The following is an 18,390-nucleotide window of genomic DNA, read 5'->3' on the forward strand; positions in this document are numbered from 1 at the left end:
GAACACTTTGACTTTGGGTGGGATATGGCAGGGCAGGGGCAAGAGGTGTGGGTTCTTCCCATACTTAAAAGGAATCTGGATCAGTTTTATGGGGGTAAAATCTTTTCTACACTCACAACCAGCAAATATCATGCTGGGATGGAACAACTCAAGGAGATTAAATGCTCAGCTTCTGTAAGAGTCAGATATGAGCTAAGTCTGAGAAATAAAAATCAAGAGACCAGCAAGGGGTGAGCTAATGCAAGAGCAAACCCCAAGACACCTGAGAAGATGCTGCCCTGGATGGTGCTAGTGTAGGAGATGGCCCCCAACCTCAACTTCTGATCCTTTTGCATGCACCCTACACTCCATCCACATTGAACCATTTATGGTTTCCCAAACTCACCTTGATCTTTTTTCAGACAACCTGGTTCCTTTCCTGTGCCTGCCTCTCCCTTGGTCACCTGGAAAACACCTCCTTATCCTGCAAAAGCTAAGCCACTCTCTTCCTCCTTTAACTTCATCCATTCTCCCACCACTCTACCTTGGGTATAATTCTATTTTAACATTCAGTACGTCACATCTCAATTATTTGTTTGCATGAGTTTCCTTTATGAGACTGGGAGCACTTGAGGCTAGGGTCTATGTTTCATTCACCCTTTTATTTTACTACAGGGCCTGACACACAGGAAGTGCTCAGTACATGTTTGTCAAGTGAGTAAAATAAATGGTTGATGGATCATCCAATCTGGATTATGCAGAATGATGAAATTCAATGACTGCAATATAGATGATATATTGTTATAGTGTTACTATTATTATGGCCTTCTTTGGATTGGCATTAGCATGCTTTGGGCATAAAATGAGCCTGTTAACTTAGGTAATGTTGATGCAATATAGTAGTAAAAACATTTATATGATGCGTATTATATTGCAGGCACTGTTCTAAGCTCTTATATATATTAAACCATTTAATTTTCACAACAATTCAATGTGGTATCTATTATTACTATTCTCAGTTTACAGCAGGGAAAACTGAGGCACAGAGAGGCTAAATAATTTGCCCAAGGCCACACGGCTAGGAAGATACAAACCTGGCAATCTAACCCAGGCAGGCTGGCTCCAGACTCTGTGCCCTTGACTACTATGCTATGCTTTAGAAAAATAACAACAGAAACTATACTTTGTATCCCAAATTTGCACTGAATAATTTCAACCTTTCTTGATATTTCATGTGATACTTGATATTTCATATAATATTTCTAAGTATTTAAAGAATAATTCCAGCTCTAACTGGAATTAGTATTTTACATCTTATTTTCCATTTCTTTTCTAAGCATTGGTTATATTAGTGTAGGACTTGAAGGTAAACCAAACAAGAAAGGAACAAAGGAAGGTACAAAAGAATATGCCATTCCTTTCAAAGTTTTCTTCTTTCTCATTGTACCATGGACTGTACTTCTTTTATCTCATAGCTATATACTTGGCTGGATTAGCACGTGTGATCTAAGCTGAATTCCCCAACAGTGCATAAATTAATAAGTCTTCAGAACACTGTCAACAGAAGTCACATCCCTTTTTCTAAATGTACATCCTAAGAAACACTTTAGAGCCTGCAGTTAGAAAACACTCATGTAATTCCACTCAAGAGGCTGGTCCTTGTGCTGTAAAACATTATGAAGCCTATGTCAGTGAATTTATAGAGCCAATAAAAAATAATACTCTCTTGTCTATCTGATTGTGTTTGTCTCCCATGGTTTTCCTTTGAAAGCAACAATGTTGAGATCTAATTCATCACCTCCTGAGCACAGAAAATTCTATACATCTTTGAAATGGCACTTTCACTGTTTTGACAAGGGTATTTCCAGAAAAGCAATCAAAGAAAGAAACACATTTTCCAGCCAGTTAAACGGAAGAGCTAGGCTACAGGGAAGTGGTGCCTTTTGACTAACTCTGGTGATGCCAAGAGGCTGGATGATTTATGACTATGACCATTCCTGCCAAGGTGAGATTAAAGGGGACCCTCTCATAGAAGTATGCTACAGGGCAAATGGAATACCTTATTGGAGTAATAGCCACTTGGGTACAATTCTGGATTCTAGAGTGAGGGAATTACCAAGCTCTTTGGATTTCAAACCTTTTACATCTCAATATTTCATATAAACAGATGAGATAATCACCACATGTATGTTTCCTTTGGCATTTACTGTTTTTTTTTTAAATCCCGATTTGTGGTGCCAGCAATGATTCAAGGATGTGAATCCAAAATAGCTACATTTCATCAGTTTAGTCCTACATGAAATTTTAAAGTTTTCATGCTTTTTGAAGGGGCACATTCATCAAAATTAGGAACAAATATCATTATGAGCAGGAATTAATATGCTTTAAAATATTGGGTCATGAGATACAAGTTCATGCAAATAGCTTCTAAAAAATTTTGATGATGAACATATCCACTTAAGCATTGGACCACTGCTCAGTTTAACTAATGGACACAGAGTAATGGATTCCCTTTACCTTCATATTAGCCCAGAGCACAAGTCCCAACTGAGACTTATTCATTCATTTACTGATTAATTCATTATACAAATGTGTGTGGAAGCACTCTTATTCTGGGCTCTGGGACAAAGTCCTAGCCATCACAGAGCTTACAGTCTAGAAGGGAAGACACACAGCTAAGCAAATAAGTATATTCTATGATAGCAGGTAGTCAAGGACCAGATCATGTACAGGGACTTGCTACTCAGAGTGTGGTCTCGGGACCAGCAGCATCAGCATCACCTAGGAGCTTGATGGAAGTGTAGCATCTCAAGCCCCATCCCACAACTACTCAATCAGAATCTGCATTTAAAAAAAAATAATTTTATTTATTTATTTATGACCATGTTGGGTCTTCATTGTGGTGTGTGGGCTTTTCATTGTGGTGTCTTCCCTTATTGGGGAGCACGGCCCCCTAGGTGCATGGGCTTCAGTAGTTGTGGCTCATGGGCTCTAGAGCGTAGGCTCAGTAGTTGTGGCACACGGGCTTAGTTGCTACGCAGCATATGGGATCTTCCCAGACCAGGGCTCGAACCCATGCCCCCTGCATTGGCAGGCGGATTCTTAACCACTGCGCCACCAGGGAAGTCCCCAGAATCTGCATTTTAACAAGTTCTCTATGTGATTATTATGCACTTTGAAGGTAGAGACGTGCTGATATTGGACAGTTCATTCCCAATGCTGGGTGTGTATATTAGAACCACCTGGAGAGAATTAAGATTTAAGTGGTCTGGGGAGAGTTCCAGGTGGTAGAGTATTTTACAGTCATCCTGGGAGATTCTCATGTGTGGTTAGTTGAGGACCACTGAAGTAGGTTGTATTCTGGGTGCAAAAGGAAGCCCCTGAGGACGGGGATAAGGAAGTCATGTGACCTGATTTACATAGAGGAGGAATTCTTAACCTCATAGTAATGGCTGAGCTGCCATCTTCTACCTCTGTGTCTGATTCTGACATAACGACACCCACTCCGTAAGGTAGGGAACAGAATGTGATGTGGCCACCACATCGACCCCCAAAGTCAAACTTCATACACTTTGCTGGTTCACAGGCAGTAGATAACTCCATCTGCAGGGAGGAAACCATAAGGACATCCACATTCAAGCCAAGATCAAAGCCAGATGCAGTCACTGTCTCTCATTACATACCTGGGGACCTTTACTTCCCAGACCTCCTTTTTCTCCTTTCATACCAGCCTCTCCTCTTGGGCCCTACAACAGAGAATTAAAGCATTATTCTCTCCCTAAAAGAGAATACTAGATTATTAACTTGAATATTAAAAATGGAAAAGCTAAGTCAGTAACGTGGACAGAAATTAGAAAGAGAACTTCACTCATGGTTTTGGTTCTGTCTTGGTCGGTCGAGCTCTCCCTCTCTGCAAGGATACAGGGTCCAACCTAGCTCTTAAATGGTTGGGCATTTGTAGTCAAATTGAAGAAATACTGAAGAGCCGAATTTTCCGGTATTGCTTTCTAATTATCCTAAGCATGTTTGTACTCAAAATAAATGTATTTCTTAAGTTAAAAAAATAACTCTTACTTATGTAAATCTGAAACTGGGATAGTTAAGTGGATTTTCTATTTAATGACCACACTGAATACTAAGACATGGCACATGGTAAGATGAAATTTAGATAATTCTACTTCTGTAATATTATGTTGACTATTAACTTTGGCTTCATATGTTATGCGGAGGAACCTTCATGCTGTGCTTGGTTTTTGCATCTCCTTTTAAATTATGTCATAAAAAAGTAAGAGTCTATAAAATGGAAGAAGAGATGTAGTATTATTTGTTTAGTATGAAGTAAAGCCAGCCAATCTATTGAAATGCTTCCCTACGATCTCAGTGGCAAATATTTCTCACTTGAAGGTAAGAAAAGTGAACATTCCTCAGCTGCCAAGTAAGACAAAGAAAAGCCATTGAGTCAGAAAGAGACAGAGGTCCCAGGGGCAGACTGTTTACTGCTCTGAAATCTTGGTAAAATGTGGATTAAGTTTCTCCTCTGATGTCTAAGGATATTTTGCCCAACTTCAGTGCAGCAGGCTGTTAACATATAATAGTTACTTCAATTTTTTTAATCTACGTGAACTAAAACTTTGAAAAATTGCAGGACCATTGCTTATCCTGCATTTGCCAAAGAGCAAATTTACTTCTCAGATTTCAAAAGTAAAAGTTTGGAGAGAAAAAAAAATGTTCTAACTTTCTTATATCTGACCTTTCTTTCACCTCAGCATTTTTGAGGACTTCCCTTCCCTTCTCATGATTATTTTAGGCTACATTTTGCTCTTTCTGGCACATGCTTCTTTTCCCCTCATATAATCAGGGTAAGAGCCAACCATGGCTTGTTCCTTGCAAAGGAAAAAGTGCTTGAGGCAGCTCCCTGGAGAAGTGAGCTAGAAAGATGACTATAGATAACCCCGCTGAAGACCTCAGCTCTATTTGGAACAATTCTTTCCTAGCCTAGAGTCACTTTTTCTACATCACAGGCATCCAGATATATAACACTGAGCTCTTACTTGCTAAATTGACCAAAATTTCCAGTTTTGAGGCTCAGTATTTTCCTTGGTTTGTCTCCCTAGGATACACTAGCCAGCCTGGACCCTGTCCTGGACTAGCCAGCACAGAGACCACTACCCAGCGTGTTCATTCCCTTTCCACCTCTTGACTGGGACAAAACTCAGATAAAGGAGACCAAATGCTGTACAAGTCAAGACTGTGTTGCTTCCTTACTTTACTACCCCGAAAACACTTGAAACATCTGTACTTCTGCAAGGCGGTTGGAGGTATTCTATCAAGGCTTCAGATTCTTCTTTCCATTCTCAAAGCCTGACTAGTCTTTTTTTTTTTTTTGAACATCGTTATTGGAGTATAATTGCTTTACAATGGTGTGTTAGTTTCTGCTGTATAACAAAGTGAATCAGCTGTACCTACATATATATCCCCATATCTCCTCCCTCTTGTGTCTCCCTCCCACACTCCCTATCCCACGCCTCTAGATGGTCACAAAGCACCGAGTTGATCTCCCTGTGCTATGCGGCTGCTTCCCACTAGCTATCCATTTTACATTTGGTAGTATATATATGTCCATGCCACTCTCTCACTTTGACGCAGCTTACCCTTCCCCCTCCCCGTGTCCTCAAGTCCATTCTCTACGTCTGTGTCTTTATTCCTGTCTTGCCTCTAGGTTCTTCAGAACCATTTTTTCAAAGCCTGATTAGTCTTGATACGTACCTGAGGACCCTTAAGTCCCAGTGACCCTGCAAGTCCGTCTGGGCCTGGGTTGCCTGTTTTCCCCTGTGGGGAGAGAGAAATCAAACTGTTAACATTGTTTCCTGAGAAATTTTGTCTTCTTTATGTGCAAGATTCTAAATATTTTTCCAATCACAATGGAAGTGCAGAATCTTTGCAAAAAATATGAAAAATAAAGGTAAATACAACAAGGGAAATAAAAATCTTCTAGGGGCTTCCCTGGTGGTGCAGTGGTTGAGTGTCCGCCTGCCGATGCAGGGGACATGGGTTCGTGCCCTGGTCCGGGAAGATCCCACATGCCGCGGAGTGGCTGGGCCTGTGAGCCATGGCTGCTGAGCCTGAATGTCCGGAGCCTGTGCTCCGCAACGGGAGAGGCCACAACAGTGAGAGGCCCGTGTACCGCAAAAAAAAAAAAAACTTCTATAATCTCATCAAGCTGAGATAACCACAGCTAATATATTGGTGTATTTGCTTTCATTCTTTATACACACGCATGTGTGCACGTGCACACACACACACACACACATCCCTTCTTTTCCTATAATACTTGTTATATACTGTATCAAACTTGGGTGTTGGCCTGAAAAAACTCACAATTTACTCCATATTTTCTTAAAAAATCTCCAGACATCTTACACTGTATTTATATCCAAATAGATTGAATATCTAGGGACCAAAAGTTGAGCATTCCCTTCATATTGCCCTTGAACTCTGCCACAGATAAGAATTCCAAATAAGATTAAAAAGTTTAATTTAGACTATTGGATAGCTTAAGTTTACATCTCAGTTGTTATACAGTTAGATGAGATTAAATGTCCCTCACTGATGCTTTTCCTAGAAATCATAAAGAGGAAATTTCTCAACACTTTCTCTTCCCAATCTCATTTCATTCATTTCACGCCATTTTTCTGGATCCACTCTCCATTTTGTTGCAGTCTAACCTTGAAAAAAGTGTGTGCAAGTGTGTGTGTATGTGTATGTGTGTGTGTGTGTGTGTGTGTGTGTGTGTGTAACATCTGTGGATGGTAAATTCTTAGTCTTTGTCTATCTGAAAATGTCTGTTTTACATTCATTCATAGTTTAACTAGGTATAAAATTCTAGGTTAACAGTTATTTTTCTTCTGCACCTGCAAAACATTACTTTGTTGTTTTTGGTATGTTTTATTGTTGAACAGAAGCCTGCTGCAATCTAATTGGTTATTCCTCTCACGGGTAAAAGTGTCTTTTCTCTCTGGTAGTGTTTAAGATGTTTTCTTAACATTCTGGAGTTTTACCATGATGTGATTGTGAGTGAATTTGTTATTTATCCTCATTGTATTTTCAAGATGAAGATGTGTGGTTCCTCAATTTTGTAAAATCTTAGTCACTGCTCTTTCAAAAATATTGCAGTTTCATGTATTTATTTATTAATTATTTATTCATGATACATTTATCACTAATATGTACAAAGGGGATATGATATGACAGTTGGTATGGTCAAATTTTGAACAAAACCTTCAGATTATCTAATTTGTATTAAGGTTTTACTGTACTCTCAGTTAAAAAGGGGTTTGTGCAAATTATAAGTAAGGTTCAGAGTTAACTGAACAAAAATCTAAAAGAAAGATCACTCACTGAATTACTAGAGTTTGTATCAATACTTGAAATCCAGACAAAGTTAATTTAATGATAATTGGGCCAAGTGTTGTCTCTTAACTTTAATTTTTAGAGTTTTTAATTAAAGTGCTCAAATTTTAATTTTCTTTTAAGGTTTGAATTCTTTAAATTGTAGCCTAAAAGTTTTCCAAAATTTGATTCTACAACCATTATTATCAAAAAGCAAAAGAAATTTAGGCTTGGAAGAGACTTTCCAGAGTCTATTCAGGCTCCTTGACTAGACACAGAATATTTATCATTTACAGTTAAGAAAAAAAAAAATCACTGTACCTGTGGGCCTGTATGTCCCCTCTGGCCATGAACTGCCTACAATAGGGAAAAAAAAGGTAGATATCTTTAACTCTGAAAAAATGCTTTTTTATGTTTAATTTAAATTAGTAATGGACACCTTAAGTCACTGACATTAAAAGAAAAATTCCCACATACTGCTTTATATTATCCACTTCACCATGAAAGCAAAATGTTGCCAACTCTGAATTTCTATCCTCAGGCAATAGGTAATTAAAACTATAGATAATGTAAATCTATAAATATTTGTGAGAATAGACTGTGGTCAATAATTTACCCTCCACTAAACTACTACTAGAACTTGTCACAAGCACCAAAATTGGCTGATTTGAATTGTACTTTTCATTTTTCCAAAGTACTACCAAGTAAGCCAGAAATCAGGAGTAGAAGTGGTCAAAAGGCAGGAAGCCAGAGGAAACACTGCGAGAATTAACTTTATGAACTTTATTATAGATTAATTTCAGAAGCTAATGATAGCCAAACTAATTTTATCCCCCTCCCCTTCAAGAAGCCAAATATGCTTACCTGTCAAAAATGAAAGAATCATCTTAAGCAATCAAGAGTTACTTAATTCAATATGTTAATAAAATATTCAATCAAAAAAATGGATTTTTCCTACTACTCTCATATATAAGGTTAAGGTCTGAGTATATTCTAGATCACTATTTCATAAATCTGGGAATCAAGAGACAAAGATATTTTATTGTCTAACTTAGGATCTCTCAATAAGGTTATAACATCCAGGATTTACAAAATTCAATAAATATCAGACAATAATTTCTTGACGGAAATTTGAGATATTCAGGTCAAATTTCTATGTGAGGTCAGTATTGCAGACTTTAAATTATTCTAATCATATTTCAGTCAAAATCTATTGTTATTTCGGAAATAGACTATGTGTCTGGGGAAATGGTTGGAGGCCTATTTCTTTAAAACCTGAAGAGTTATCTTGAGATGAAAGTCTAAACCTCCCTATCAGAGGGATGAAGAGCAGCTCTCTCTACTCTTTTTACACAAGGGTTTATCTTTTCTAGTTCAATTCACTGCAGTTTCATTCAGAGAAATATATACCTAAGATCTACTATCTACAAAGCATACAGGATGGGAACCATAGGAGCATAAATATGACACACAGTTCTTGACCTCAGAGGACCCTCACTCTCTGGGTTAGTGGGTAGGAGATAAATATTACAAATATTTATGAGGCAGAATATGTCAAACAGCATAAGAAAGGGGAAGACAGAATTATGGGTTTCTCCCAATCGAAAAATGGGCAGAAGATCGAAATAGACATTTCTCTAAAGAAGACATCCAGATGGCCAACAGGCACATGAAAAGATGCTCAACATTGCTAATTATTAGAGAATTCAAATAATTAGCAAATCGAAATTAAAATGAGGTACCACCTAACACTGGTCAGAAAGGCCATCATTAAAAAATCTACAAATAACAAATGCTGGAGAGGGTGTGGAGAAAAGGGTATCATCCTACACTGTTGGTGGGAATGTAAGTTGGTGCAGCCCCTATGGAGAGGTTTCTCAAAAAACTAAAAATAGAGTTGTCATATGATCCAGCAATCACACTCCTGGGCGTATATCCAGACAAAACTATAATTCAAAAAGATACATGCACCCCTAAGTTCATAGCAGTAATGTTCATAATAGCCAAGACATGGAAGCAACCTAAATGTCTATCAACAGATGAATGGATAAAGAAGCTGTGGCACATATATACGATGGAATATTACTCAGCCATAAAAAAGAATGAAATAATGCCATTTTCAGCAACATGGATGGACCTAGATATTATCATATTAAGTAAAGTAAGTCAGAAAGAGAAAGACAAATACCATATGATATCACATGTGGAATCTAAAATTGGAGACAAATGAACATATTTATGAAACAAGCAGACTCACAGACATAGAGAACAGACTTGTGGTTGCCAAGAGGGAGGGCAGGTGGGGGAAGGATGGATTGGAAGTTTGGGATTAGCAGATGCAAACTATTATATATCAAATTGATAGACAACAAGGTCCTACTGTATAGCATGGGGAACTATATTCAATATCCTGTTATAAACCATAAGGAAAAAGACCATATATATATGTGTGTGTGTATATATATATATATATATATATATATATATATATATATATACACACACATATATGTATATATATCTGAATCACTTTTCTGCACAGCAGAAATTAACATAACATTGTAAATCAACTATACTTCAATAAAATAAATTAAAAAACAAAGAAATATGGGTTTCAAAAAAAGCAATCATATCCACTTGGTCATTTCAGGAAAATCTTCCTAGAGAAAGAGATTTTTGAGATGGGTTTCACAGGATGTGTAGGAGTTTTACAGGTAGAGAATGAAAGAAATCTTTCTAACAGAGACTACAGCCTAAGTAATGAAGCAGAGTCTGGAAACTAGGAAGAGTGTTTGATAGTCTGGGTCAAAGGTGAGAGAAAAGGGGAGTAACAGGGTTACTAGGCTGAAAATAGTAAGCTGAAGGGTTCATCTTCCATTTAACAGAAACCACAGAGCTTCTTGGAGCAGGAAGTATATGTGCTTAGACTTGGGCTTTAGGTGGATACATCCAGTTGTGGTAGGAGAAACCGAATGCAACCCTATATTCAGGCAAAGTAAGGGATGTGGAACTTGTTTTTACATCCAAAATCTTTCTCTGGTTCACTGTCACAGTTTATTGAAACACTATCAATAAACGTTTGTTCTCTGTGTCTTTCACTTGTATTTAATAAAAGAAAAAACAAAACAAAGAATTGGAAATGTGAGGTGGTAATATTTCTTGACAGTAAGAGATATATAATTCTCAAAGAGGAAAGAATGATTATTAAAAAAAATTAAAAATTAGGAGGTTAGGGTATGTTTGTGATACATATTTTAGCTTATGATAATGTTTAGACACTGACTCCCTGCAATGAAAGATGAGGACATAGTATTTTGGAACTTTCCCCATACCTTTTCCCACTTTTCTATTTGCAGATGGTTTTTAGATGGTCAAATGTATAACATTTACATTTTTTCCTGTAATCATTATTTCTATGGTTTAGTCTTATTTCTACACAAAGGATCATGGGGGTTATATTGCTTGAGTTTTTGAAGGCTTGATCATATTGATTACTTATATGCTTAAAGGACATCTTAGGTAGGTATAAAGATCTTGGACCACTTTATTTCCATCAGAACTCTGTAGCCATTGTACTGCTCCCTATTGGCCCTGAATGTTGAGAAGGCTGAAGACAGACTGAATTTTCTACGTTTATTGCTTGGAAATTCTTGATTCTTCTTTTCCGTAATAAGTTTGGGAATTTCACTGCAATGTGGCTCAGTGTTGATATTTTTGTATCAGTGTTTTTCGCTGAGTCAGAGTATGCCTTTTCTTTCTGCATATTTGAGTCTTTGTTTCAAGAAGTTATCTTTTATTACATTTTTGAAATTTTTTACATTACATTTGGTGTGTTTAATAACACAAATTGTACATTTATTGGCTCTCCATTGTCAGTATTCCATCTCTAGCACTGCTTTTGTGGCTTCCTGATTACCATATGCCTGGATATATTTTCAGTCATCCTTGTTCTAATTTTTTGTTGCTTCTAATATATCATAGTTCTACACGTATTTCCTTTTCCATTGCTCCCCAAGCACTACCAGTTTGCTTTCTTCACTTTCTATTGTCTTGTCAGATCTTTAGACTCTTAGAGCAATCATTTGTCTTAATTTTTTTGGAGAACTATTTGCCAGAGTTATTCTTCTTTATCATTGAATACTTCCTCTTCTAATGAGGGTTTTTCTGTCCTTTGCTCATGTAGTTTTCCTCCTCTTCTCTTGCAATTTCTATGCATAGGTCCTGATTAATAATCATCCAATTAATTCATAATAAAACCTATTAATATTTCTGATTATTAATCACTTTTGAATAGGGCTACCCATTTACTGAATAACTGTATGGGGTGTAGCCGGACTTGTGACAGTAAACTTGATACAGATATGTTGTTTCAAACACTTTGTCACTGTGAATTATTTCTTTTACTTATGGCTACCTCTTCCTTCAAATTTTGGCCTTTAAGAGACATGAACTCACACAAAGCCCCTTAAGTCATAGTTTCTTTGAGTTGTAACCGTTACTGTTTCTTCTATCTTTGCAGCCTCCCTGGCCTAGGCTACTAGTTGTAATTTTAAAAATGGAACAGTCTTCAGTTTCTCATTATTTCTGCCTCCTCTGCTAAACTGTATTTGTATCAGTATATTCCCATATCTTCTCAAAATCTACAGTACCCCTGGATTTTGTTCATCAGCTTTTTCAGGACTAGAGCAGCTATTTTTAGATACATCTGATCCCTGATTCAGGTTTGAGTTGGTATGCGTCAGCTTCCAAAGCCTGCCTTATTAGGATCCAGATTTTAAAACAGTTGGCCAAACATGAAAAGATGTTCAACAACACTAATCATTAGAGAAAGTCAAATCAAAACTACAATGATGTATCACCTCACACAGGTCAGAATGGCCATCATTAAAAAGTCTACAAATAGCTAATGCTAAAGAGGGTGTGGAGAAAAGGGAACCCTCCTACACTGTTGGTGGGAATGTAAGTTGGTGCAGCCACTATGGAGAACAGTATGGAGGTTCTTCAGAAAATTAGAAATACAGTTGCCATATATGATCCAGCAATCTCACTCCTGGGCATATATATCCAGACAAAAGAAAAGACACATGCACCTCTATGTTCATAGCAGCACCATTCATAATAGCCAAGACATGGAAGCAACCTAAACATCCATCGACAGATGAATGGATAAAGAAGATGTTGTATATATGTACAATGGAATATTACTCAGCCATAAAAAAGAATGAAGTAATGCCATTTGCAGCTACATGGACGGACCTAGAGATTATCATATTAAGTAAAGTAAATCAGAAAGAGAAAAATACCATAGGGTATCACTTATATGTGGAATCTAAAATAGGACATAAATGAACTTATCTATGAAACAGAAACAGACTCAGACATAGAGAATAGACTTGTGATTGCTAAGTGGGAGGGTGGGTGGGGAAGGAATGGATTGGGAGTTTGGGGTTAGCAGATGCAAACTATTATATATAGAATGGGTAAACAACAAGGTGATAATGTATAGCACAGGGGACTATATCCAATATCCTGTAATAAACCATAATGGAAAAGAATATGAAAAAGAATGTGCATATGTGTATAACTGAATCACTTTGCTGTACAGCAGAAATTAACATAACATTGTAAGTCAACTATATTTCAGTAAAATAAAGTAAAATAAAACCTCTAAAAAATAAAATAAAATAAAATAGTTGGCCAATACCGTCACCATGTGTGGCTTGAAGCTGTAGTCATTCTTTGTTAATTTATTTTAAATTTCTTTTGTTGTTTTTGGTGAGTTGCACAGAAGGGGAACAGTATTAAAAAAAACCCTTGACTGTGCCATCTTTAGCTGGAATTTACTTTTACTCAATGACACTGCTGAATCTATAACCCAAGAAGGGGCCATATTTCTCAGGAGTTGTGTGATTTAAATAATACATGGTGTCACTGCCTTAGCCTGTAGAGAGATTATAGCCTCTATGAAACAAGAAAAGTACATCTCCTATGCCAGGATTTTTTGGATGATATTCCTTAAGTTCAAAATATTTTCCTGGGGTATGTAAACTGGCTACACCCTTTCAGAAAGTAAAATAAATAGCAAATGTATTTTAAAAATCTTTAGATGCATTAAAAAGGGCTTTCCCAACAATTAAATTCTACACATTTTAAACATAATCCCTGTTCTTATTTCCATTTTCTGTGCCTTGCAAAGAAGAATGTGTTCCAAGACATAAAAATATTTTCCCGATGGAGTATAATATAGCTGGTTGTATGAACTTCTGCTTTGAAAATACAATGCATAATAAATGAAATGTATTAAACTACTCTTTATTTGTGCTCAATTTTAAAACATTATATATATATATATATATATATATTTTGGGAGTGGTGGAGGAAGTTGGAAAAGGCTGGATAACTAAATAAAGAATGGAAAGAAAATGTTGCACAATGAGAAGAGACAGGTCTAATTTAGAACCCAATGCAGGCATTTAAGTATATTTTATTAAAGTTATCTCTTCTTAATGGATAAAGATTTTGTTTTATAATGTCAGTACTTTCCCAAGAAGTCAAGCACAGAATCTTTTTAAAAAAGTACTTAGTGGGGGCTTCCCTGGTGGCGCAGTGGTTGAGAATCTGCCTGCTAATGCAGGGGACACGGGTTCGAGCCCTGGTCTGGGAGGATCCCACATGCCGTGGAGCAACTAGGCCCATGAGCCACAACTGCTGAGCCTGTGCATCTGGAGCCTGTGCTCCACAACAAGAGAGGCCGTGATAGTGAGAGGCCCGCGCACTGCGATGAAGAGTGGCCCCCACTTGCCACAACTAGAGAAAGCCCTCACACAGAAACGAAGACCCAACACAGCAAAAATAAATAAATTAATTAATAAACTCCTACCCCCAACATCTTAAAAAAAAAAGTACTTAGTGAAAAAAATAACAACAAATGAAAAAGACCCCAAAAGGTTTCATAAGCAAGTGACTTAATTTTGCTCTCAGATATATTTTTATAGGCATACATTACATATAATCTTTTTAGCAGTATGGAGGTTCCTCAAAAAATTTAAACACAGAACTACCATATCATCCAGAAATTCCATTTCTGGGTATTTATCCAAAGAAACAAAAACACTAACTCAAAAAGATATATCCCCATGTTCATTGCAGCATTATTTACAATAGCCAAGACATGGGAGCAACCTAGGCCTCCACTGATGTATGAATGAATAAAGAAAATGTGATACACACAAACACAATGGAATATTATTCAGCCATTAAAAAGATGGAAATCTTGCCATTTGTGACAACATAGATGGACCTTGAAGGCATTATGCTAAGTGAAATAATCCAGAGAAAGACAAATACCCTATGAGCTCACTTATATGTGGAATCTTAAAAAACCCAAAACCCCCCAAAAATCAAACTCATAGATACAGAGACTAGATTAGTGGTTGTCAGAGGTGAGGGATGGGGGTGGGGGTGAAATGGGTGGAAGGGGTCAAAAGGTATAAACTTCCAGTTATAAAATAAATGGTCATGGGATGGAATATACAGCATGGCAACTATAGTTAATAATACTATATTGTATATTTAAAAGTTGCTAAGAGAGTAGATCTTAAAAGGTTTTCATCACAAGAAAAAACATTCATAACAACATGTGGTGATGGATGTTAATTAGACTTACTAGCTGAATGGTGGTCATCTTTAATATATACATATATGGAATCATTATGTTGTACATCTGAAACTAATACAATATTATCTACCAATTATATCTCAGTAAAATATATATATTTTAAAATTTAGCACAAATAAAAACCAGTTTAATATATTGCATTTATTATGCATTCTATTTTCTGAGCAGGAGCTCACATAACCATATATTGTAGTCCACCCAAGAAACTATTTTTATATCTTGGAACACACTCTTCTTTGCGAGTCAGAGAAAATGGAAGTAAGAACAGAGGACTCACACCAGGACTGATTGTTCTAAGCAGTCATAAAACTGGGCAGAGGAATGGAGTCTTGGACTTTAAGCCTCAGCTGGCCTAGTGAATAGGCTAAACTTTGACCACTCTTCCCCTAGTCGACTGCTCTTGTGTTCTCTTTGCCCAGCTCTTTCCTCTGATTGGTAACTTCCCCTGCAGCCAGCACCTTCCTGCCTGAGCTTCAGGGCCCTTCCGGAGTCCTTTGCCAGCTCTGTCCCAAGTCAATTTCCCTAAGGTAGTGAGTCCCAGCGGAACCATCCTGCCCACTCCCACCATCAGCCATTTCATCCCAATACAGGCTCCTCTGCAGTGGGCTGACTTGTCTATGGGGGTTCTTACTGTCTTTCTTCTGGAGCCTGGGGTTCCAGGGGGGCCTGGCCAGCCTCTTCTTCCCTGTCAAAGGAACAGACAGATGTATGACAATAATGACACAACATTGACATGTGTGCTCCAACATTGACTTGTTGTGCTCCTGGGAGGGTAGATGGGGACACACCAATTAGAGTTATCCTCCCTATGGGATGTGGCCTTAATCCACTGGTCACAAATCATATCTCTCTGTGGGTATGACTTCATCTGTTCATCACCACTGTCTAACTTGTGTTTGGGCTATAAGTTAGAGTATTCAAATCAAACTGTCCCTACTGTGTTGCCACAGAGTGGATAATTGAAGCATCCGTGTGTCAGGGATGGCTACAACTCGTTTGGATTTCTACCTTTGGACTCCTTGCTCTGTCTGGCTAAACTTTGTAGATTAACACCCTAACGTGAATAAAATCTCACAATACACACAAGTCTTCCCAAGGTAGAAAAGGGGGGAATGACTATGAGTCTATAACAAGACTTACATTTATCCCTTAATAAAAATGGCAGGTAACATTTACTGAAGGTTTATGATGTAGCAGGGTCTGTCATCGAATTCCCACCATCCCCTTCAAAAGTAAGCTATTTGTCCTATTTTGAAGATGAGAAAATTGAGGTTTACAGAGAGTACCTTGAGGTCACAGAGCTGGTAAGGAACAGAGCATGAAATATGACCTAGGCCTTTTCCCAAAGCAAAGATCTTTCTACCATATCAGACCTCTCCCACAGGTGGAGTCATCAAAGAACTTCCTTACCAAGAAGATCCAGAGACACACATTTTCCAGATAATTATTTTTTTTAATTCTGAAAAATCTCATATTTCATGAGATTAATAGATCTACCAGACCTTGTTCTTGTTCTTTTTTTTTTAAAGATTTAATTTTATTTATTTTTGGCTGTGTTGGGTCTTTGTTGCTTCACGTGCGCTTTCTCTAGTTGTGGCAAGGGGGGCTACTCTTTGTTGCGGTGCACAGGCTTCTCCTTGTGGTGGCTTCTCTTGTTGTGGAGCATGGGCTCTAGGCACACGGGCTTCAGTACTTGTGGCTTTCAGGCTTCAGTACTTGTGGCTCGTGGGGTCTAGAGTGCAGGCTCAGTAGTTGTGGCACACAACTTGGTTGCTTCGCGGCATGTGGGATCTTCCCAGGCCAGGGATCGAACCTGTGTCCCCTGCATTGGCGGGTGGATTCTTATCTATTGTGCCACCAGGGAAGTCCTGATCTTGTTCTTTTTTTATCATGTGCTATGTATAACATGACATCTTTTTAGGCTATGTGTCCTCTGGATCCTGGGAAGGCCAAAAACTTTTTTGTTAGTGCTTTCTATCAGCTACCTTACAGTTTGAGTTTAGATGTTTGCATTCATAAATTGAGACCTCAGTGGTATGGCTTGGTGAAGAAAGTCACCCCAAATTCAGAAGAAGAGAATGTGTCTTAAATCCCAGGGTAGTAGAAAAAGAGGAATAAAAGATCATTCTGCTCCTAAAAATAGTTTTTCTGTATTAAGTATATTCACTCTGATTCCAAATTCTTTATATGCCTTTTGTATTCTACCACTAAAACTCTGAGCCCCACAGTTGTCACATCATCACATGTTTACTTCCAAAAGCCCACACAGTTACCTGTCTTCCGTGTTCCCCTTTCAAGCCATTGGGTCCTTCTATGCTACTGTCAAATCCAGGAACTCCCTAAAAAATAGAGAATAAAGAGAAAAATTGATAGGCTTTGAAATTTTTTCCTTAAAAATGTAATTTGTGTGTAATACACCAGGTCACCCCCCAAAAAGGTGACGAGAAGGTCAACTCATTTGAAAGCAGAAATAGGCTAAATTATAAATGGTTTACAAATGTTTTCTTTTCCTCCCATGCTTTGCATTATCAGAGGAGAGAGAAGACCTAAGATGAGTGTGTGGGGTTGAAGTGAGAGCTCATGATGGAAGGTAGAGCCCAGGGAAGCAAGGGTGACATGACTTGTGTTTAGGTATTTCTTTCTTGCTACTACCATCTTTCTCTTAACTTCTGGTCTTCTTTCTTGAGGCCTCGGCAAGTTTGTACTCGAGGGTTGGTAGATTTTACTCTCCCCAGCCCTTGGGAGAAGGCAAAGATTTTTTTGTTTTGTTTGTTTTTATTGAAGTATAGTTGATTTACAATGATGTGTTAGTTTCAGGTGTACAGCAAAGTGATTCAGTTATATATACATATATATCTATTGTTTTTCAGATTCTTTTCCCTTATAGATTATTACAAAATATTGAGTAGAGTTCTTTGTGCTATACAGTAGGTCTTTGTTGGTTATCTATTCTATATATAATAGTGTGTATATGTTAATCCCAAACTCTTAATTTGTCCGTCCCCCACCTTTCTCCTTTGGTAGCCATAAGTTTTTTTTTCTATATCTGTGGGTCAAATGTAACTAAATTCATTTATATCATTTTTTTTAAGATTCCACATATAAGTGATATCATATGATATTTGTCTTCTCTTTCTGACGTACTTCACTTAGTATGAAAATCTCTAGGTCCATCCATGTTGCTGCAAATGGCATTATTTTATTCTTTTTTGTGGCTGAGTAATACTGAAGGCAAAGGTCTGTAACGGGTTCCACCACAAGAACAAGAGGACCCTGAACAGCGCTGAGGACTGTACCTGCCGCCCACCCTCTCTTTCTCCTCCTGGGTCCTTGGCCGCCTTCTA

General features: G+C 37.7%; 1 protein-coding gene across 1 annotated transcript in view; it reads right to left on the reverse strand.

The window, feature by feature from the left end:
* Positions 1 to 18,390, reverse strand: part of COL6A6 (collagen type VI alpha 6 chain) — a 109,839-nt gene that overhangs the window by 51,778 nt on the left and 39,671 nt on the right. The window contains exons 18-22 of the mRNA XM_060149191.1: positions 17,320 to 17,385; positions 15,678 to 15,731; positions 7,690 to 7,725; positions 5,746 to 5,808; positions 3,663 to 3,725 (exon numbers count right to left, since the gene is read on the reverse strand). Of these exons, the coding sequence (XP_060005174.1) occupies positions 3,663 to 3,725; positions 5,746 to 5,808; positions 7,690 to 7,725; positions 15,678 to 15,731; positions 17,320 to 17,385 (282 nt within the window). The remainder of the gene's footprint in view (positions 1 to 3,662; positions 3,726 to 5,745; positions 5,809 to 7,689; positions 7,726 to 15,677; positions 15,732 to 17,319; positions 17,386 to 18,390) is intronic.

This window comes from Lagenorhynchus albirostris, chromosome 5 (genome assembly GCF_949774975.1).
Source record: "Lagenorhynchus albirostris chromosome 5, mLagAlb1.1, whole genome shotgun sequence".
NCBI lineage: Eukaryota > Metazoa > Chordata > Mammalia > Artiodactyla > Delphinidae > Lagenorhynchus > Lagenorhynchus albirostris.